The sequence below is a fragment of the Ambystoma mexicanum genome, chromosome 7p (genome assembly GCF_040938575.1).
Source record: "Ambystoma mexicanum isolate Mex_15411 chromosome 7p, UKY_AmexF1_1, whole genome shotgun sequence".
NCBI classification, from domain to species: Eukaryota; Metazoa; Chordata; class Amphibia; order Caudata; family Ambystomatidae; genus Ambystoma; species Ambystoma mexicanum.
This window is the reverse complement of record NC_090939.1, coordinates 965,559,169-965,581,676: the sequence shown is the minus strand read 5'-3', so window position 1 is coordinate 965,581,676 and position 22,508 is coordinate 965,559,169. Positions and strand designations below refer to the sequence as shown.

General features: G+C 46.7%; 1 protein-coding gene across 2 annotated transcripts in view; it reads right to left on the bottom strand.

The window, feature by feature from the left end:
• Positions 1–22,508, bottom strand: part of NFKBIZ (NFKB inhibitor zeta) — a 329,859-nt gene that overhangs the window by 58,553 nt on the left and 248,798 nt on the right. For both annotated transcript variants that reach the window (XM_069637311.1, XM_069637312.1), the window contains exons 10-11: positions 16,494–16,604; positions 16,246–16,413 (exon numbers count right to left, since the gene is read on the bottom strand). In XM_069637311.1, coding sequence (XP_069493412.1) covers positions 16,246–16,413; positions 16,494–16,604 — 279 coding nt within the window. The remainder of the gene's footprint in view (positions 1–16,245; positions 16,414–16,493; positions 16,605–22,508) is intronic.

Sequence of the window (22,508 nt, the reverse complement as noted above, 5' to 3'; positions counted from 1 at the left end):
TAACAGAAATTCTAGACAGCTGTAGAAGATGAATGGATCAGCACAAAAACGAGGGCATACCTATCCACCCCATTTCCAGTAATGCCTCATCTATATACTTTGCCGAAGATCCATAAAAGTTTGATCAACCCGCCTGGAAGGCCAATAGTGGCGGCCACGAGGAGTCGGTTACAACCGCTTGGAACGTATATAGACTTTTTTCTGCAACCAATCGTTCAGGCCACAAGCACATACGTGAAAGACACGACGCATTTTCTCCAAATATTAGACACCATTTCTTTGACCTCTGAAGACATTCTATTCACAATTGATGTGGTCAGCCTCTATACAAGTATTCCGCATGATCTCGGACAACAAGCAGTGGAAGCCCTCTTACTCAGCACGACAGAGATTGGAGCCAATAAAGAATTCCTTATCATTCTGCTTGACTTTATCTCCAAGAATTCTTGTTTCAGATAGGATGGCAAATTTTATAACCAAATATCAGGAACAGCGATGGGAGCCACTATGGCACCAGTGTACGCCAATTGCTTCATGCATCAGTTTGAAACCACGCATGTATTATCCAATCCAAGATGGCAACACCAGTTGAAGACATGGATCAGATTTATAGACATTTTTGGCATATGGACAGGCAGTAAGCAGGACGTTCAGGAGTTTGATATTCCTAAATGGAATCGATCAACGTATCCAATTCACTATGGACATGGGCAATCCGAATGTACACTATCTCGACGTGCAAACAGTTATCCAAGCAAACAGAATCACCACTACGTTGTACACAAAACCCACAGATCGAAACAATCTGCTGCACCGGCTCAGCTGTCATCCGCCCAAGACTCTCCAGAATTTACCTTACAGGCAGATGTTAAGGGTTAAAAGGATAGTAAGAGATCCAGAGGATTGTCGCTTACAATTGCAGAAATTACAAGAAAGACTACAAGCAAGAGGATATCCAGAGACAGATCTCGTAACTGCTCGCGACAAGACTAACGCGCAAGAACGCCAGCAACTTTTAGTGAAAAAACCTGCGAAAGACAGTCCTGAATTGGTTTTTGTTACGAAATATTCCATACAAAGTAAGCAGATCAAGGCTATAATACACAATAGATGGAACGTTCTCACCAGCGATGAACGTACTGCTGACCTGTTTCCCACTCCACCCATATTTGCGCATCAGAAGAGTAGCAATTTGCGGAATTTACTGGTTAACACCAAAGAGAAGACACCTGCAACGAGACCTGACAAATTCCCTGGAATGCATCCCTGTATGAGTTGTGGGAACTGTAACAACATTATTAAAAGGTAGCACAGTTACACATCCACGAACTGGCAAAAGATTTACATTAAGACAACATGCTACATGTCTTTCAGAGAATGTAATTTACGCAATCAGGTGTCCCTGCGGGAAATATTACGTGGGAGAGACTTCACGTAAGATCCGGATTAGGATAAATGAGCACAAGTCCAATATCAGGAACAAGAACAGGATGTCAGCCGTTGCTAGACATTTCAATGACAATGGACATACAGTGAGCCAATTGAGGTTTTTGGTACTTGAAGTTATGCCTCCCAAAGGACAATCTCGAGACATTAAGCAATGGCGAGCACAATGAGGCATTTTGGATTGACAGGCTCGACTCACTATCTCCGAATGGGATGAATGAGGAGTTCGACCTCAGCTGTTTCCTTTGTTGCTTGAGTAGCCATATTATGATTTTATTGATTGAAAATGTGCAATATTTTAGAACACACTATGACATTGAGCCATTTTGGCTAGTTTTTGAAATGCCAGTGGTGGTATGGCTCGGAATGTACTTGCTTTCATGAGGAGCTATATAACTTACGCAGTAAATAAGGACCTGTACATACACTTTGGGACGTCCTGGTTATCCCCAGCACAACTCCGGATATTTCTGTTTAGTGTTTATCCCTTTCTTCTTTCCTAAGTGATCCTCCTCTTAAGGGTATTCTTTGTTACAAAACCCGGGACATTCGCAGTTCTTGGTCTGTCCCTACTCTCCTTTACCTCTAAGGTTATCAACGAGTTAGAACAGAAAACTATCCATTCCAAACTTAGTCTGACCTTTGCCGGTCCCCACTGTGGCTATTGGACTCAGGACAATATAGGCACATATTTTACAATTGACATTGCGCTGTTCTGTTTTTTTTATTTTTATAATTATTTTTATTTCTTTGCTTGTTCCACATTTTGTTTGGTAAAATTCAATTGAACAGCTTGAGCTAGTTTAGAATAACTTAAGTTGACAATATGCACAACAGAACGGGAGACTCTACATCTATAACACACACTAGTAGCCTTACAATCATGGCCGCCGGAGATTTACGGCTCCTTACGTTGCCTTGGCAACCTTAGGTAAACAGTAAAAGAACCATGGCTACGAGGAACGCGCCCCTGTGGCGTCCTCAGTTAACTCACTTTCCTTCCGTCGTCCGGTAAGGTGCCTCTCGCATTTGGACCTAGCCTAACAGTGTTTGTAGAAGTTTGAGCTTTGAGAATGGTATAACCTTTTTTAGCACTTTGTTCACCGCGTTGCACGTCTCTTTCAGATAGAGTCTGCACGCGGTTAGAAATGCCTCTCAGGAATCGTTATTCTGATGAGATTGTCAAAGATTTAAGCTCATGCTGTATCCATGGCAAGGTCAGTGCAGTTATATTTACGAGATTTCTTTGTACTAAAGAGAAAATATAGCCAATTATATTCCCGTTGTCATTTTCTCTACTCTTTTTTCTTCCTTCTTCTATTTTCATTGGCGTCCCCATATTGCTGTGATCCTACGATTTGCTACTTTACACATGTTACGGTATTACACGTATGTACTCTTTATTTTATTTTCTGATTACTGGTATGTGTTGAAATCATTATGGTTTATTATGATGTGTGATTGGATTTGGGTATTCATACCCCCATTTTTGAACATGGTGAACCCATAACCGGCATATTGAAAAATGTCAAAAATGTTTAATCATGATAATGTACATGCTGATGGCTTCGTTTACTTGTTCTGTCATGATTTATGTGGGTTCACTTTATGAATGTTGTATTTTTAACCAACTACTGTTTACATGTTGTGTGTTATCTAATAGATTAGTTTGTTCAACTTTGACATTCGGATCCAATTAATTTGAAAAGGAGCTGGCCCTGACGAAGGAACTCTGTTCCGAAATGCATTGGCCATTTTTTGAGCTCGCCCTGCACATCTGCTTTTACTAAGATGTACAGTTGTTGAATATAAAGATAAAAATTAAACAGTCGCACTTTGCAACAAGTTAACGGAAGTTTGTTACTTTTTTTGCCCGAACTACATCAAATGTACACACCACGCTGTGGTGTTTGGGAGTGCAGCCAGCACCGCTGGCTTAACGGCCTTGGTCCATACCCCCTATGAAGTCTCTTTAACCCTTCCATAAAGTCTTTAATTACAGGAATTTTCCACCATGAAACCTTGCACTGGGACCTGGTGTATGCTGAAATCGCAGTTAAGTGGACCTCAAGAGAATTGAATACCATTCCTGAATCTAACAGGTGATTTAGGTTTAGTTTATTATTTATATAGCGCAGCCTGGCCCTAGGGCATCTGGGCGCGTTACATGGTAACAGACATTTTATGACATTTACATAGTTATTGTTATACAGGATATACTAAATATATACAAGCAGTTGTGTACAGAAATAGTCAGAATGTTAGGTATATACAAAATATAAGTAGATTTGAGGAGGAAAGTGATTACAGGTTGTAGTGGCTGTATATGGGATACATTACTCGCCGTAATTGTATTTCTGATGCTTGTATCTGCCTAGATTCACATGCTATGCATAGGCCGACATCTAGTGGAAGCTGCCGAGTATTAGTTTGTTTTTCGAAACTCGAAAAGGGACGAACAGGGGGGTGCCAGTAATACTATCCCTAGTGTGACGTCCCCTGTGCCCATGACCCCTCATGCGTGTAGGATCCTCAGATTGTATTTTTACTGACATGAGGTAGCATGAGGAGTAGCGTGAGTACAGAGTATCCAAGCAGATAAGACTACAATCATCCATGCACCTTCTCTCAGAGGGGAGGAAGGGCGGACGCATATGAATCTAAGCAGATGCAAGCATCAGAAATAAGATTACGGTGAGTAATATATCCCTTCTTAGGCTTGTGGAATCTGCTTAGATCACATGCTGTGCATAGTTTAGGGAGCAGTGTTAGAAGGAGGTGGGATGTGAGAAGGGTCATGAGTGAACAAATGTCTTAGAACCGCTTGTCCCACTTGAGTATCTGTCTTGGAATGAGTGTCAATGCAGTAGTGCTGAGTAAAGGTGAACAGAGCTCCATATAGCTGCTTTGCAAATACTAAGGGGACATTTGCAATGAAAGCCAGAGTGGTTCCAGTACCTCTTGTGGAGTGGGCCCTTGGTGTAAAAGGCAGGTTTATCTGAAAGGGAATAGCACAGTTGGATATATCCGACTATCCACCTAGAGATGGCATTTGTAGAGATGCAATCTCCTTCTCTGCCTGGCGCTATAGAGACTAACAGTTGATCAGTCTTTCTTAGCGGTCTGGTCTTGTCTACGTAGTAGAGGACCGCCCTCCTCACATCTAGTGTGTGGAGTTTTACCTCAGCAGAGCTTTTGGGTTCCTGGAAGAAAACCGGTAGCTCAATAGACTGGTTAACATGGAACTTGGAAATGAACTCGAGAACCTAGGGTGAGTGCGTAAAACCAGTTTGTCCTTATGTATAGTAAAGAAAGGATCCTGCACGGACAGAGCTTGGATTTCACTGATCCTTCTTATGGAAGTGATGACTACTAAGAAGGCAGTTTTATAAGTCAGGTGTATGAGACTAGACTTGTGCATGGGCTCAAAGGGAGGTTTCCATGAGCTTAGCGAGTACCACATTAAGGTCCCAACCTGGAGGTGGGTTCGAAATTGGAAGGTGGAGTCTTTTTACCCCTTCCATAAATGCTTTGACGACGGGTACCTTCCACCATGACACCTTGTTATGGGAAGTGGTGTAGGCTGACAAAGCTGCTAGGTGTACCTTTAGCGAGTTAAACACTAACCCTGCATCCAGTAAGTGGAGCACATAGGTCAGAACATTAGAAGGAGTACAATCAACGGGTCGATTTGTTTATTCTGGCAAACAATAACAAATAGTTTCCATTTATCATAGTAACAGTGCCTCGTGTTCGGTTTTCTTGACTCTTAAGATATCCATACATCTCTGCGGTAAATTGAGATGTCTGAACTCTGACTTCAGGAGCCATGCTGCCAAGTTAATCGAGCTGGGCTGAGGATGCACTGTTAGCACCTCGTACTGGGAGAGTAGGTTGTACCGGCACAGTAGTTTGATGGGGCCGCACACCGCTAGTTTGCTTAGGTGTGGATACCATGGTTGTCTCGCCCACATAGGAGCAACCAGGATGAGCGTCATCGGTTCCCTGTGGATTTTTGTTCACCACTTTCCTTACCAGAGGGGTTGGTGTAAAAGCGTAGGCAAATATCCCTGACCAATTCAACCATAGGGCGTTCCCCTTGCAGTCTGGCTGGGGGAACCTGGACGCAGAGTCTGGGCATTTCCTGTTTTCGCTTGTGGCGAACAGGTCTATAGTGGGGAAATCCCACTGAGAAAAGAGGTCTCCTACGACCTCTGTTTAGCTGCCACTCGTGTTTCTCTGGGAGGGGGATCTCTGATCAGAGCGTCTGCTAGCGAGTTCAGTTCCCCTGGAACATGTTGGGATGTCAGGTAAATCTTCAGTTTGAGTGCCCATTTCCAAATTTTCTGGGCAAGTTTGGACAGATTTTGGGAACGAGTGCCCCCCCGCCCTCCCTGTTTGTTTAAGTACAACATTGCAGTCGTGCTGTCTGTTAGGATCTGCACTGACTGGTTGGATAGGAGGGGTTTGAATTCCCGAAGCGCTCTGATGAAGACTGCCAGAGGTTCTAGCAGATTGAGGTGGTTCTGAGCCACCGTGTGAGACCAGACACCCTGAGCTGTGTGGTGAAGGCAGTGAGCTCCCCACCATGCCAGGGAGGCGACTGTTGAGACAACGGCCTGTATCTCTGGATCATAGAAGGGTTTCCCCTTCGTACGAGTCTCTCTTGTCCACCAGCGAAGACTTTGTACCAGTGTTGGCGAAACGACCACTAGATCGTCCCACTTGAATGAGATCACTGGTTCGCCAACCACTCCTGCATGGGTCGCATGCGCAGGCGTGCGTGGGGAACCAGGTAAATGCAAGATGCCAACATGCCTAGCAAACGCGTAGCTTTGCGCACCCTTATTTGGCGATTGGCCTGATATTGAGGAATTTGCAGCAAAAAATTTCGAATTCTTTCCTCTGATGGAAAGGCCAACCCCTCTTGGGTATTTAGGACAGCTCCTAGGGACTGTTTTGAGGCGCTTGGCACCAGGCTTGACTTTTTCTCGTTGATTGAGAAGCCCAATTGGAAGAGGAGGTGGATTGTTCTTTGGATGTTTAGTCTACAAATTAGGGGGTGGAGGGGAACTCCCCTGTAATGAGCCAGTCATCCAGGTAAGGGTACACTGGGATTGCCTCCCTGCATAGGTGCGCCGCCACCACCACCACCACCAGTACCTTGGTGAATACCCTTGGAGCCGAGGCTATTCCAAAGGGCAGCACCTTGAATTGGTAGTGCTGGTTGTCCATCTTGAAACGCAAGAATCTGTGTGCTGGGAACATTGAAATATGAAAATAGGCATCTTTCATATCCAATGTTGCCACGTAATCCCTTTTTTAGTAGGGGGATTACCTCTTGTAGTGTAGTTATGCAGAATGTTTGTGGCTTGACATACTTGTTTGCAGGGCGCAATGTCAGATCTTTTTTGGCACAAGGTTGAATAAATACCCCCTGTTTACCTGGTCGAGTGGGACGACTTCTATGGTGTCCTTTGCTAGCAGAAAGGCGATCTCCTCGAGGAGGATCCTTTGATGTTCCAGCGAATGTACTCTTTGTCTCGGTGGATGGTTGTGGGGGCGCCCTAGCTGCTTTATGCAGTATCCTCCGGACACTGTGGACAGCACCCATCTGTCCGAAGTAATCCCCTCCCATGCGTGGGTGAAGGTGGAAATGGGCCCCCTACTGGGGATGCATGGGAGGGGACCCGGAGCGGAAAGTCACTGCTTGTTGGGTGGCGTACCACCTCTGGCGGGGCAGCCTCTACCCCTAGTGTGACCCCTGCACTGCCCTCTGGGGTAGCCCTGTGAGGACTGGGATTGGTCGTTACCCCACAAGGTTGCTTGGTTTTGGTAATTTGAACCCCTTAGTGAACTTTGGCCCTGAAAGCGGCAAAAATTGTTGTTGCCCCTCTGTCCAGAGGGTTTATTGGTGAGTTGGCGAAGAGATTTGAGGGTCTCGTACTCCTCTTTTGATGTTTTTAAAGCTTCCTCCACTGCCTTGCCGAATAGTACATTCGGCTCCACAGGCATATCTATTAGGGTTGCTTGGGTTCCGGGTTTGAACCCCGACTACCTAAGCCAAGCGCGACGCTCGATGACAGTGCCCTCTGCGATTAACCTCCCAGCATTTTCCGCTGCATCAAAGTTAGTTTTTAACATGCAGCCTGATACAGACCTTCCTTCTGCTGCCAGCCGAGCCAACTGTCTCTTTAAGGGTTCGGGTGCGGAGGAAACCAAAGAGGACACTTCCTCCCACTGATGGCAATTGTAGCTTGTCAAAAGGGTGGCACTGTTGGCAATTAGTGCCCAATAGGCTGAAGTGGAGGCAACCTTTCTACCCAGACCATATAGACGTTCACTTTCTTTATCGAGAGGTGCCTCCGAGGAAGCAAGTGGGGTGCCTGCCCTCTTTCTGGTGGTTGTTGCAACCAGGGAATCTGCTTTAATTGGCCCCTAATGTACAGGGGAACGGAGGGCGCAGCACGGAACAATTTCTCGACCCGCGGATTAACTGCTCGAGTGAGATTTGGGGTTTGCAGTGAGGGATCAATTCTGCACTGGATGGATTTTAGTAAAGGGGTAGCCTGAGTAATGGCTTTATTGTCTCCTAGGATTTCTTCAGCGAAATCCCCGTCTTCCTGGACACCTTGTGTGTCGATACGAAAGTGGGCAGCTGCCTTAGCCAGTACCTCATTGAGGAGGGGTTGGTTGTCTACAGGCGAGTCATGCAACGGGGGTCTTTACCAACCAGGGAATCAATGTTATAGGCTTCAGCTTCATCATCCTCCTCCTGGTCCTAGTCATCCCCATAATAAGGGTCACCCGTCTGGTCATCAACAAATTGAGGTTCTGTTTTATCACAATATGAATCATGGTGGTAAGGTTCCACTACGAAGGGGTCTGTGACCAAGCCCTGGAACGGGGCGTCAGTGCGGAGTTTCTTAGCAGGGGTTTGAGAGGACTCTGGTGTTACCTTGGACACAGAAGGGGCTGAGGTAGGAGGGATGCTGGAGTAACTACAAAAGTAGTTAGGGTCTTTTTCATAAAAGTTAGACATGAATGTTAACCTTTTCATGACCCTGTCAATGTCTGCTGAGCTCCACTCTTTGGAGCTAGGAATAATAACAGGTTCTGGTTCCTCATCAGTGCCCATATCCTCAGCAGTGGGAGGAATGAGTTTTGTTTTAGGGTAGGTTCCGAAACTTTAGCCTTCCTGGTCTCCTTTGGGGCCTTTTTTTAATCCCCTGCCCCATGGCTAGAGGAATGTTTACCAGATTTTGTATGTGCCTCCGATGGTTTCGACATATCGCGTTGTGTTTTGGAGGCGGGACTTGAAGGACGTGTAGTCTCGGGAGTGCGGTCAGCCGCGACGCGTCTAGCCTCTTCAGAGTGCCGAGCGGTTTCGTCATCTGACGATCGGGCCTCGGGGGCTGTTGATCGGGCAACACCTTTATCAACCGAAGACGGTTGTCTTGTGAGGTGAGTGGGAACGCCCAGAGGACAAAGATTCATTGGACCACTCTTGTGGTGTCGTCCGGCGCCGATCGCTCGACACGCGTGTTGAGTCACGGCCGGGGCTGATGTGCTTAGTCGTGGTAGGATGTGAAGCACTCTTGCCACTAGGTGTTGTCCCCACAACGTGGCCGCCGGCCAGTCCTGGGTTCAAAGTCACCCCTGTGCCCTCGCAGTCCGATTCGGCGGGATTGCTGCCATTGTCCATGGCCTCTAGTTGCCTGGCGTAGTGGGCCCAGTGCTTAGTCGAGCAGTCTTTAAGGGTCTTTGGCTTGAAGAGCTTACAAGCTGGACAGGTAGCCTCGGGATGGTCTTGTGGGAGACACAGATTGCACGTAAGGTGCTTATCCATGGAGAGAAACTTACTATTACATTTAGGGCAGAATTTGAATGGAGTACTCTCCATGTGGTAAAAAAATGGCAGCGGTCGAGTACATGTATGAAAGGGGGAATAGAGAGCCTATATGACAACCCCCCACTCTCCCTACTGTATAGGGCTGAGGCCAGAGGCCTTCCAAGGCCCGGAGTCCGTCATGGCAGTCCTCGGCGGCTGACTTCTCCGATCTTCACCAGCATCGGTCTTCGGCTTACGGTGGAAGGGAAAGGAGAAGTATTAACAGTAATTGTTAACTATAAACGGCTTAGCGCCAAAGGAACTCCGCAACATGCGTCCGACTAGTATGGCGAAAAAAAAACAATCTGAGGGTCCTACACACACAAGGGATCATGGGTACAGGGGACGTCAAACTAGGGATAGTATTACTGGCACGCCCTGTTCAACGTCCCTTTGAGTTTCGAAAAACAAACTAACACTCAGCAGCTTCCACTAGATGTCGGCCTATGCACAGCATGTGATATAAGCAGATTCCACAAGCCTCACAAATATATATATGTACATGTGTCGCAGGTGAGTGATAGGTGCGGGCTTAGGCTTCTTTGGCGAGTAGCCAGGTTTTAGCATTTTGTCTGAATTGGTGGAAGGATGGTTCTGTTCTGAGAGCCAGTGGTAGGGAATTCCAAAGTTTTGTGGCAAGCACAGGGAAACTTGTACCGCCTGCTCTTTTGAGCTTGTATCTGGGGACATGTAAGCAATGGGTTTGAGCTGATCTGGTTGGCCGAGATGAAGTATTGTGAGTGGAATTGTCTGCGAGGTATCTGATGGCTTGGTTGGACCGGTACTTGTGGGTGAGGGAGTGTTTTGTACTCAATTCTTTGGGGGTACAGGTAGCCATTGGGTGGTTCGTCTCAGGTCTGATGTGTTCAGGTCTGCTCTCAGAGCCTTGTTTTGAACTACTTGTAGCTTGCTAATGTTCTTTTGGCTAGTGCTCAGGTAGAGTGCATTACAATAGTCGATTTTAGCGAGTACTAGTGCTCTGGCTAAGGTTGCGCAGTTGGAAGGCGATAAGTAAGGTCTGCAGGCGTTGATAAGCTTGCATGTGTAGGTGGTAGAGGATGAGATGGCACCGATTTGTCTGGTCAAGGTGAGGGAGGAGTCAAGATATATCCCTAAGATTTTGATGTGGTTAGATACAGAGATTTTGCAGTAAATGGTGAATGTTTGGTAAAGTTTGTCAAGGTTGTTGAGTCTGGATTGGGAACCTAGAAGAAGCAGCTCTGTCTTGTCGTCATTGAGGCAAAGTCCATAATTGGCCATCCATTCTTGAATGATGGAATAAATGTTGTTGAGGACTTTATTGTAAGTGGAGTAGTCGCCTGTTAGTGGTATGAGTATTTGTGTGTCATCTGCATAGTTCACGTAGATGACACCCAAATGATCCAGAATGTCGAATATGGGTTTGGTAAACACATTGTATAATGTGGGCGTGACGCAGGAGCCTTGTGGGACGCCGCAAGCAACGGGGGCTGGTTTGGCGGCGGCGGGTTCGAAGACCCTCATGGATCTATTGTTCAGGAAGGACTGAATCTAGGCGTTGGCTTTGTCAGTTGGCTGGAGATGCTAGGTGTTTACATAGAATATTGTGGTTTACCAAGTCGAAAGTGGCCAAGAGGTCAAGGAGAAGTAGAAGGGCAAGTTTGCCATGGTATTTTAGCTTGTCCATTTTTGTCTTGAGGTCAATCAAGGCAGTCTCTGTGCCATGTTTAGGGCGGAAGCCCGATCGTCTTAGTCCGAGTAGGTTATTTTTCTCTAAGTGGTTCTGGATTTGCAGGTAGGCTGCTCTAGCCAGAATGTTTAAAAGGAAAGGCACTGTTTTGATAGGTCTGTAGTTGGTGGGGATGTTGGGGTCCAGTGTGGGTTTCTTGAGCAGGGGTAAAACCCAAGAGTCCTTAAGGTTGTTGGGTACTATGCTTGATGTGAATGAGTTTATGAGTGAAGTGATGAATGGAGCTAGATGTTTGGCCGCGTCTTTAATTACTGGTGCCGGGCAAGTGTCGCCTTGGCATTTGGAAGGTTTCAGTGTGGATATTATGTCTTCAACCTCTTTGGTGGTAATGGTTGAAAATTCAAATAGGGTGTTGTTGTCCGTTTGTTTGGTGGGTGAAGGCGAGGTTGGGCTGCCAGCAATGGTTAGGCTTGCTTTATTAGACTTGATTTTTGATTGAAGCATAGCAATTTTGCAGAGAAGGGCTTCTTGGATGTTTGTACACCACGAGGTATCTTTGGTACACGTGTCAGGTATGGGAGATGGGGATTCGAGCTCTCTCAGGATGTTAAAAAGCTCTTTCGTGTTGGATTTGGCCTTACTGATTCTCTCATTGTACATCATATTTTTGGGTTTGGATGATTGCTGACTTGTAGTTATTGGAGGCTGAAGTGTATGACATCTTGTTGATGATTAAGGGGGAGTGTTTCCATACTGATTCGGCATGTCTCTTGTTTGGTAAAGGACGATATCTTTAGGTGAGCAATCAATAGGATTGATGCCCTTGACATTACACCAGATAAAGTGTTTACATTTGTTGGAGTAGCAACGTCTGGTGGTAGGTTCCGTGCCTCTCCGAGTAAGTCCATGCATCTGAATCTGAGCGAGCTGAAGGTGCGCAAACTATGACCTCAGGAACCAGGCTGCTAAGTTGAGATTGAGGCAATGGATATAGTGTCTCCCCCTGGTCTTGGAACAGCATGTTGTAGGGGCACGGCAGCTTCCTGGGAGGAGACACAGACATCGCCATGAGATGGGAGAACCAAGGTTGGCGGGCCCTCATAAGGGGCCACCAGGATTAACGGGACTGGTTCTTGGTGCAACTTGTGCACTATTCTGTTGAGCAGGGGAATCGGGGGAGTGGGCAGGGGGGTGACAGCATAGACAAATCTCCTGGACCATGTTACCCAAAGACTGCTCCCCTTGGAGTGGTTATGTGGGTACCCGGAGGCATAATCTGGGCATTGGGCGTTCTCCAGAGTTGCAAATAAGCCGATCTCTGGGAAGCCCCATTCTGGGAAGACGGGGAGTAAAATGTCCTCTTGTAGCCTCCCCTCGTGCTCTATGGGTAGGGGGTGGGGGGAGAACCTTGAACTGATAGTGGGTTTCCTCCATCATGAACCTGAGGTACTTTCGGTGCGCTGGCAACATTGAAATATGAAAGTATGCATCTTATGCGGCTATGTAATCCCCCTGCTGCAGCAGTGGGATTACCTCATGAAGTGTTGTCAACCTGAACTTTTGAGGTGACACATACTTGTTCGCCGGGCGCAGGTTTAAAACAGCGCGGATGGGGAGCTCCTTTTTGGATACAAGGAAGTACACTGAATAAATATCCTTGTTTACCTGGAGAAGGGGACGACTTCGATGGTGCCCTTTTCCAGCAGGACCTCAACTTCTTCCAGCAGGATGTACAGGTGTTCTGGTGACAGGCGTCTGCTTCTCGTGGGTGGTAGTGAGGTGGTCGGAGAAACTCTATACAACACCTATGGGCAACAGTCTTTAGTACCCACTGATCTGCAGGGATAACCTCCCAGGCATGGATGAATGAAGACAAGCAACCCCTGACCGAGGAAGCGTGGGAGGGGACCTGAACCGGTCAGTCACTGAGGTGGAGGCTGGGGAGCCTCTAGGAGTAGAGTTCCTGCCTCTACCCTTGCCCCTACGAGAGCCTCTTTGCTGGTACTGGAAGTTACCAGAGGAGCCTTGGCCGGAGGACCAGGGGGTAATCCCTGAGCCGTATTACCCCTGGGGCGAGCGGGAGAAGGATAGGCCTCCAAAGGACAAGCGTGAATTAGTTAGAGCCTCCATGCTGGTGAAAGGGTTTAGCCGTAATCTGGCTAAGCGACTTTAGAGTCACATGTTTTCTATGCCGTCTCTAGGGCATCATCAACCACCTTCTCAAAAAGGTTGGAATCCTCCACTGGCTTGCCAATTAGAGAGGCCTGAATTCAGGTTTAAACCCAGAGTTTAACCAGGCATGTCTTTTAAGTAGGGTACCCTGGGCGAGGGTGCGTCCAGCGGTTTCAGCCAAATCCAGTGTGTTTTTTCAGTATGTCATGGTTACTTGTCTGCCTTCAGCCACGACAGCCAGCAGGCATGATGATCGAGTTGGTTCTGGAAAATCCTGAAAGCCATCCTGCACTAGGCCCCACTGGACATTAATAACTTTCCAGGAGCGTGGTGTTATTTGCGATGCTTTTGGAGTAAGCCGCAGAGGCGGTGACCCACTTACCAAGGGCGTAAAGCTTCTTGCATTCTTTGTCCAGTGGGATTCTGCTGAGGACAGTGGTACCCCCACCCTCTTCCGAGTGAGCGTAACGACCAAGGAGTCCTGTGTGGCATGACCCCTTATTTAGAGGGGTCGGAAGATGATGCGCGAAATAATTTCTCAACCCGGGAGATAACTGCCTGTGTGAGAATGGGGACAGCAAGGAAGGGGGCGAGACGTCTCTTTATAGAATTTAGTAAAGGGGTGGCTTGGCTAGTTGGAGCCTTTTCCTTGAGGATATCTTCCACGAAGTCGGAGTCTGGAGCGGCTTCGTGCATTGCATTTTTAAAATGGTTGTCTGCTCTTTTTAAAATTTATTTGAACAGCATCTGGTCGTCAACAGGTGACAAATCCCTTTGTGGAGGAGAAGGGGGGGGGATCTAGACAGATGACGTCTGGGTCAGCAGTATGCGTCCGTGGCAGCCAAGGGCCCTGATCCTCCGCCTGAGCCCTAGCTGGGTCTTGATCAAAGGGGTGAAGCTCTTCATAAGAATCCTCCTGTGTTGGGTCATTTGTGACATCCAAGATGTCTTCTTGGTGTCCCTGTGCAGAGGTGGGGAGTTTTTTGCAATTTGGAGGAGATGGGGGCAAGAGTCCACTTCCCTAGGTCTCTTGGGTATAATATATCGGTCCGAAAAGTCAATGAACTGACATTTTTTCCATATACTGCTCAAACCTTTACCTAGTCCATAGAGAGGAAGCTGAATGATCAGGAGGGAAGATCTGCCCAGAAGGGAAGGTGGGGGATTTCCCAATAAGGCCTTAGTGAGAGGCTGGGGGCCTCAGAATAGTGCTCTTGGCGAGAGGGGGTGTGCTTGTACTCCTTGGCTGCCGAAACGATTTCGGAAAGGCTTTCGCGAAGCTTCGGCAGCTGTATTGAGGATCTCAACGCACCTGATGGCGCAGTCTTGATCGGCGACTCAACCGGGTCCTTAGGCACTTATGCACCCTTGGATGGCATGTCAGCGACAGTGTTTCTTAGGGTGAACGTCTGTTCCAGAAGGCTGCCCAGTCGCTTGCAGCGAATGTGGTTGCATGGAGGTTGTTGAACCGCAAGGTTTGGAAGGTGCCGTCAACATTTTTGGTGTACTCGTGGGCTTTAAGCGGTTCAATGACTCAGAGGCCTTCGGGGTTGTTTGCTTGTATACACCTGGTGTGTGGGTGCCCTTGTCGCCGAGGTGTAATCTCCCCATAACAGTGCTGGTGGCCTGTGTCGGGCAGGGCATCTGGGAGCATGCATGCTCTGCTGAGAGGTCGATAGCTTCCAATTCAGAGCCATGGTTGCAGATAAGTTTCCTCGACGTCCGAAGCGACAGGGGAAAGGTTTTCGGCATGCATAGAATAGGCCACCCACCGTTTAGTCCGCCTGTCTTTCAACATCTTCGGTCAAAAGAGTTTGCAGGCCTTGCACGAGCGCTCTTCGTGGTCATGAGGAAGACACAGACTGCATCAGCGATTGGTGTCTTTCCATGGAAATTTGCCATTACACGACGGGCAGAACTTAAAAGGAGTCCTCTCCATAGGAGAGGTTAGCGGCAGCCAGACCAAGAAGAGAGAGAGGGGTGAAGGAAAAACATTCTCACAGAGGAATAAAAACCCTGGGCCCCACTCTCCCTACTGTAAGTGCCAGGCCAAAGGGCCGAGGCCACGTGGTCGACAGTCGCCGAGCAGATGCCGGCGGTGGCAGGAAACCCACAAAGCAGTCGCCAAGAAGGTTGTCAAAGATGACTAGACTACCGGAAACAAAATTAGGAATATATAACTCTTACGAGCTCCGCATGAAAAAAAAAAAAAACAATCTGAGGGACCTCGATGAGCGAGGGATTTTGGGCAAACTACACTTCACATTAGGGATAGTGTTACAGTCGCGCCCATGTCGAGTTTATCTTTGAAAGAAAGATGCAGTACTCCGCGATTTCTACTAGATGTCGGACTATATGCAAGCATGTGATTCTAAGCAGATCCACAAGCATTAGAAACAAAGTTACAACAACAAAAGATAAAGGGATACAAACTTGCTCCATGGCACCTCAGTGTAAGGGGATATGTGCAGTGCAAAACAAACAGATAATTTTGTAGAGACTAATCCGTGCCCCAAAAACAGATAAGCTAAACAAAGCAAGTCAGATAAAAAGGCTTTACTTCCTCTAAAAGTTAAGTACCGATCATAACAGCCAAACACTGGGGGAGGCATAGATGCTTATGGAGGGAAAGCAGAAAAAATAATACAGCATGTTGGGAAAATAATTGTGTTAAGTACTTATTTGACCCGAGAAAGTTCTAGATCTGTAACATAATTAAATTATATATTTTTCAATAGATCGGTGTGGTATATTTTCGATGGCCAAGCGTGCAGACTAATTGCACACCTTTGTGTCAACCTGTTACACCTTCCTGAAAGTTCAGCCTTGTCACTGTGTCCATGTTCCCTTTCTTTAAGAGGCGTTTTAGATTCCTCAGATGGTTTTACACAAACTGCCTTAATGGTGATCAAGATGGAAAACAAACAGCCAGAGTCCAGAAAGATGTGCCACTAAAATTGGGAATAGTCACAGAGTAAGACCCTTAATGTAACAAATCAAAGTGGACAATACACAAATATTTGTGGAGCAAGTCATTGCAAAAAGTTAAATTAAGCTTTCAAATTACCTGTTCACCAATAGGTCCATCTGCCACCAGGTGAACTGGCTGCTCGTTTTCGAGGTTTCTGGAACTCGGATCAGCTCCCTTCCTCATAAGCAGACGGACAGCATCCAACTGAGTCAACCGACATTGTAGACCAGCCACCACATGAAGTGCAGTATTACCAGTATAGGACTAATTAAAAAAAAAGAAAAATGAGTAACCAATCGTCTCAGATAGTCCTTTCATTGTACCCATTTATTGGCAACCATTACCTTTGCATTCACAAAAGACAAAGAGTTTGGCAAGTCCAAAAATAAACGAAGTAGTTCCAAATTTGCTTCTTCAGCAGCAAAATGTAATGCAGACCGTCCACTCTTGCGATCCTACGAACAAAGTGTGTAGTTTAGTTATTTTAGAGGATTGTGATCTTATACAGTTTATTATAGCATGTAAAACCTCTACATTATGATAATGAGACCTGACAATCTTGCATAAAAGGTTGTAGGTGATCCCTTACAAGTTCCAGCCTTTTAGATCTGTATAAAAGCCTGCGTGTACGCAATATCATTGATCTAGACTTGTAATACGAACATCACTGCTTTAAGCAACCGGCGCGGGATTGGCAGCCAATCAGCGTCTTGGAAAGGCTGGGCTGAAGGTCCCCGGTATAAGCCTGTGTTGCATGACAATTGATTGCTGCTCCCTTTCACACCAGGCTTCACACTTCAGCCCTCCTCTTAATGCACACCTCCCCAACTAATCGTATGCAAACTCCTTCAGCTCCCGAAACATAGCCATCAAGAAGTAACTTGCGCCAAAGCACCACTCACACCACCAGGACAGGCATCTTGCATTTGGCTGATCTATCCTTTGGTGGCTGAGCGCACCACCGCGTACGCCCATCCAAAGGAAACCTCATGTTTGCCCAAATTTGACAACCAGGCTAATCAAGCTGGGTGTCAAAGCATCAAGCTCTATGCTCTGGAGTGGGCTTGTGTGGTAACGGGCTCTATGCCCTCACTTCCCTCAGGCCTACCTATGCTCAAGCCCACCCAGAACAGAGCTTAATGCTACATTTGCAGCCGGGAAGTGGAGCAGCGCGTGAGAATACACTTCTCCGCCTGCTGTTTCCAGCCACACAACACCCTTCCCCGGTTGGCGCCATCCTTAAAAAAAATATATATTTATTAATATGGGGTGGAAAAAGGCAGCCTCTCCCTGTTGACTCCCCACCCGCCTCCCCAAACCTCTTGCCCCAGCCCCTCCCTTCCTTCCTGTTGGCTAAGATTTTCATATTTATGATAAATCTTCCTGACTTGCATCAACCCCAGAACTTTTTGCTTGGACTTCTGTTGGGGAGATGTATCATCGTTATGCTTCATCCACTCTCCTAGTGAGAGCCCCCAGCACTTTTTGCTGGACTTCTGGACCTTTTTTTCTTTCAATCCTGAATGAGTGGAGCCTTTTTTCACTCATTCTTGTGGGCTCTGTCTCTTTGTACTCTATTCTTTGTATTTGACCTGTACTAAGGAGTCTTGTCTGCTCCATAGCTCTTAAAGGCATCTGTATTTTACTATTGCAGAACCCAGTTCCTTATGGACAGTGTTGCTGGGGACCCTTAGGGGCCTCAGATTCTTTGTCCTATATCCTTGAGTAACTTCTGTTTTTAAGGATAGAGAGATACTTTGTACCTTTCCCACAACTCTATAGCCTGAGAGATTCACTCACCACTGTATGTGGAGTGCCAAAGGGTTATCTAGTATCCCCCTTCTCTCTGCTCCTGTGACTCAAGTCATGTAGACAATCTCCTAGTTATGGCTGTTGGCAGTGGACGTGTTCTAGCAACTATTGTGTCATTTTTATAGCGCATTCTAAGTCCATTGCCTAGGTAATGCCCAATGGGGGCACCCAAGTACCAACTTGGGGCCTCCCCCTTCACCTTTACTAGCGTTGATGTTCTCTGTTAGCCCTTCTACCTTTGCCTTTGGTGGCAACCCTTGGGTGTCCCTGCCTGTCTGGGTAGGCAGGAAGCAGGGGAGGAGTTTTCCACCCCCCGGTCCTTTGTCTGCCAGAGTGCCTGAATAGGACCAGCTCCCACAGGGGGTCTAGCTGTCCTGAGATTGGACAGCCAAACACCCCTTTCTGTAAAATGCTGAGAGATTGCAGAGGAGTGTATAGTGGAACTGAATAAAAGGTGAAGCTTCTGGAGTGAAAAGTAACCGAAGATGACCAGAGACGCCTGAAGACCCTTTGCAACACTGAAGCGACTACTGCTGTCCTGACTCAATTTTCTGTGCGGCACAATGAGCTTCGAAGAGGACTCCTTCGATTTGGCTGGTGGGAACAACTAGTCCCAAGACGAACTTGAAATGGAGTCATCGCCCGAGGTCCTAGGAGTTTCCAGAGCTGCAGAACCCCAATACCAGGAGACTTGCTGGTATTGGAGAGTGCAACAATGTGGAAAGACTGAATCCATCCAAATCTTTGCTGAAAACTTAAGGACACGCCAGAGATCTGATCCAACTCGTCCAGGCCCCTCATCAGAGCATGGGACTGCAGGAAGCAAAGAAGATTGACCGGCGAAAAGGCACCAAAATCGCAGCGTGAACTAAGAAGTTGCTGAAAGTCATGCCCCCAGTTAGGGAGAATTCTCAGAAATGTGTCAATTACCTCCACCTTAGAGACCCCCAGCAACTTTACTGGATTTTGAGGACAAATGAGACCCTTTTCCCACTCATGTATTTTTAATGTGAGTCTGACAAACTCCATAGGCATCTTTTACATTGTGTCACACAGCACCTTCAGTGCAGTGGAACATGTCTTTAAGCTTCCCCCGGTTTTAAACACCTTCTGTGGGATAAACTACTGTTTCCCAGAGCAGTAAAGTGAAATTGACATTACTTTGCATTGCAACTTTCTAGACCCAGCACACACCATCTTACACTAGGGTGCTGGAGGGGTTACTTCATATCCCTTTTGTCTAGCTTCTCATCTAACATTTTTATGTTAACTTTTCCTCGATGAATGGCTGGTGGCAGTGGTTTACTTTTAACTACCGTGGTGTGCATTTACCACAGGCTGCGTTCGCAGCTGCAGTAAAGCACCCAAGGGTGCCATTTTTGTCAAAATGGCCCTGGTCATCTTTTTCCACCATTTCTTTGTCGAAAGGTCCTTCTTGAGATTTACTCTGCGCGCCAAACTAGGTTTGGTCCCTTTGTTCGCTTTGCCTTTGGCAGTATTCACGAGTGAAGCCCGCCTCAGGGTGTCTGGGGTGGGCAGGAAGTGAGGAAGTGCTCAAAACTCCATGTGCTTAGTCCCCTAAGAGTCCCAAATGCACTCTGGGATGCTTGGCCGGCTGACTGTTTGGCAAGGACAGTCACCTGCTGTGACTGACAGCTAGGCTGGAATGAATGGGAGAGAACTGAATAAAAGGCAATGCTTTTGGCTTGGAAGGCAGACTCAACCACTGGACGAAGGAACTGAAGAACTTGAAGAGGACGCCTGCTGCAACTCCTGGGGTTTGCCCGATGAAGTCCTGCTGCTCGGCTTAAACTCCAAATTCATATCGACAGAAGCCCCTGCAAGGACGACTTCTCCCCTTGAGTAGGTGGCCCTCTCAAGTAAGCCACCTGGACATTCTCTTAGAGCTGGTTGTATTTCCACAGAGTTGCTGCTGGAAACCGAACAGCCAGGCAGAGGAACACCAGATTGTTGTGTGTTGCTTTTAAGTTGGCCAAGAACTCCCGGAAGATCCTCTGGACTCCCAGGAAGCAGGACTGACCGAGCCCTCGCAACAGAGTGCAGGACCCCAGAAGTAAGTAAAGTACATCTCGACAGCCAGAAACCACAGTGTTGCTATTTGCGGTAGTCGCGAGGAGCTGAAACACTGTAGTACCACTTGTTGGAAAGATTACCGGTGGAGAGCGGTGACCTTCCCATTGCAGTGAAGGTGTCCCCATAAGTCCTCCCTCTTGTCCCCATGACTGAGGCCCAGGAACAGTGAGATATGCAAAGCTGCATAGGAACAGGAGTCATCTGCTGCACTTTTTCTCCAATACAAAAGGTAGTGTAAAGTCTGAGAAAACGTACCTCTCATTGTAGAGTTGCTTGTATCTTCTACAAGTCTAAACAGCTTGTGGCCCTACATCAATTCATTGTTTTCTTCAAAGACTTCTAAAACATTACGCAGATACTTTTCTACTTACCTACCAAAAGTGCTTCAGCCCATAGAAGCCATTTGCCCATTGACTTTGGCTTAGCCTGTTATACTGATTGACTCTGCTTAGGGGATCCAAAAAGGAATATATGTGGTCTCTTGTTTGTTCTAATAACCTTTTCCTTTAACCAAGTTCTAAAAGTATTCTAAATGCAAACAGTAAGATCTTAATGTCCCCAGCACCCTAGCTATTGAAGTCACCTGAGGGTGTAGGTTGTGACTGTGGGCCATCCCAAAATGGCTATTGTAAGAAAGTGTGTGCTGGGTCTAGAAAGTTACAATGCGAAGTAAAGTCATTTTCCCTTTACTGCTCTGGGAAACCCCAGAGAAGGTATTTAAAGGGATGGTCTAGTAAAAACTTTTATTTAAAAAATAGATAGGCAACATAAAAAAAAAAAAATACTAGCATTCTCCGTTTTAAAACTTCCTATGTAAAATTTTGAGCTATTCAAGCTCAAAATTCGCAAAAGCAAGCACATGGGCGCATCCATTTTGTGAAATGGAGGCCCTCCTGTGCTGGCTTTTGCGGTGCTAATGAAGGAAAAGCCAGCCAGTTGTAGTAAACAAAGGCTACCGCTGGGTGGCTTTCCCTTCATTAGTGCTGTAGGCGGAGGACGGGGACCGGAGACCAGAGCAGGAAAGCTGCAGCTGAATCTCGGTAAGTGCTATTTTTTTTTTTTTTAAATAAGCACTAGCTGCGTTTTTTTTTCTAAGTTTTCAGGGCTGGAGGAGCCCGAAAAACTTAGAAATAAAACCGCAGCTTTAAAAACGTATTTATGTTTGCGGTCGCTTTTGAAGCGACCGCAAACATAAATACAACGTTATTGTGTTGGAAAACGCTGCAGTTTTTCTTTCCAAGTTTCTCAGGCTCCTCCGGCTCGGAGGAGCCTGAGAAACTCGGAAAGAAAAACCGCAGCGTTTTCCAACACAACCGCGTTGTTTCTGCCTGAATCTGCTTTACCATTTGGGGCTCTCGGGCTCCCCACGGGGAGCCCGAGAGCCCCAAATGGGAAATCAGTTGCAGGTAGAAACACTACGCGGCATGTAAACATAACCGCGTGCGTTTCTGCCTGCTGTGGCTTTCACTTTGGGTCTCCGGTGCTCCCCCGGGAGCACCGGAGACCCAAAGTGATAGCCACAGCAGGCAGAAACACACGCGGTTGTGTTGGAAAACGCTGCGGTTTTTCTTTCCAAGTTTCTCAGGCTCCTCCGAGCCGGAGGAGCCTGAAAAACTTGGAAAGAAAAACCGCAGCGTTTTCCAACACAATAACGTTGTATTTATGTTTGCGGTCGCTTCAAAAGCGACCGCAAACATAAATACAACGTTTTTAAAGCTGCGGTTTTATTTCTAAGATTTCCGGGCTCCTCCATCCCGGAAAACTTAGAAAAAAAAACGCAGCTAGTGCTTATTTTTAAAAAAATAAATAAATCGCACTTACCGAGATTCAGCTGCAGCTTTCCTGCTCTGGTCTCCGGTCCCCGTCCTCCGCCTACAGCACTAATGAAGGGAAAGCCACCCAGCGGTAGCCTTCGTTTACTACAACTGGCTGGCTTTTCCTTCATTAGTGCCGCAAAATCCAGCACAGGAGGGCCTCCATTTCACAAAATGGATGCGCCCATGTGCTTGCTTTTGCAAATTTTGAGCTTGAATAGCTCAAAATTTTACATGGGAAGTTTTAAAACGGAGAATGCTAGTATTTTTTTTTATGTTGCCCATCTATTTTTTTAAATAAACATTTTTACTAGACCATCCCTTTAAACCTTTTAGAAATTTGAAAGACTTCGCAGTGTCACTGTACTGAAGGTGCTGTGTGACAATGTAAAAGATGATGCCTATGGAGTTTGTCAGACTCCACAACCAAAAGAAACAGTGTTCAAAATCACATTAAAATACGAGCGTGGGCAAAAGGGTCTCTCTCTCCAGGTAAAAAAAAAATCAAGTCTTCAAAATCCAGCAAAGTTGCTGGGGGTCTCTAAGGTGGAGGGAATTATCACATTTCTGAGAATTCTCCCCTACACCCTGTTGCAGGAACCTGCAAATCTGGCATTCCATGAGGCTCCTCGAAATGCA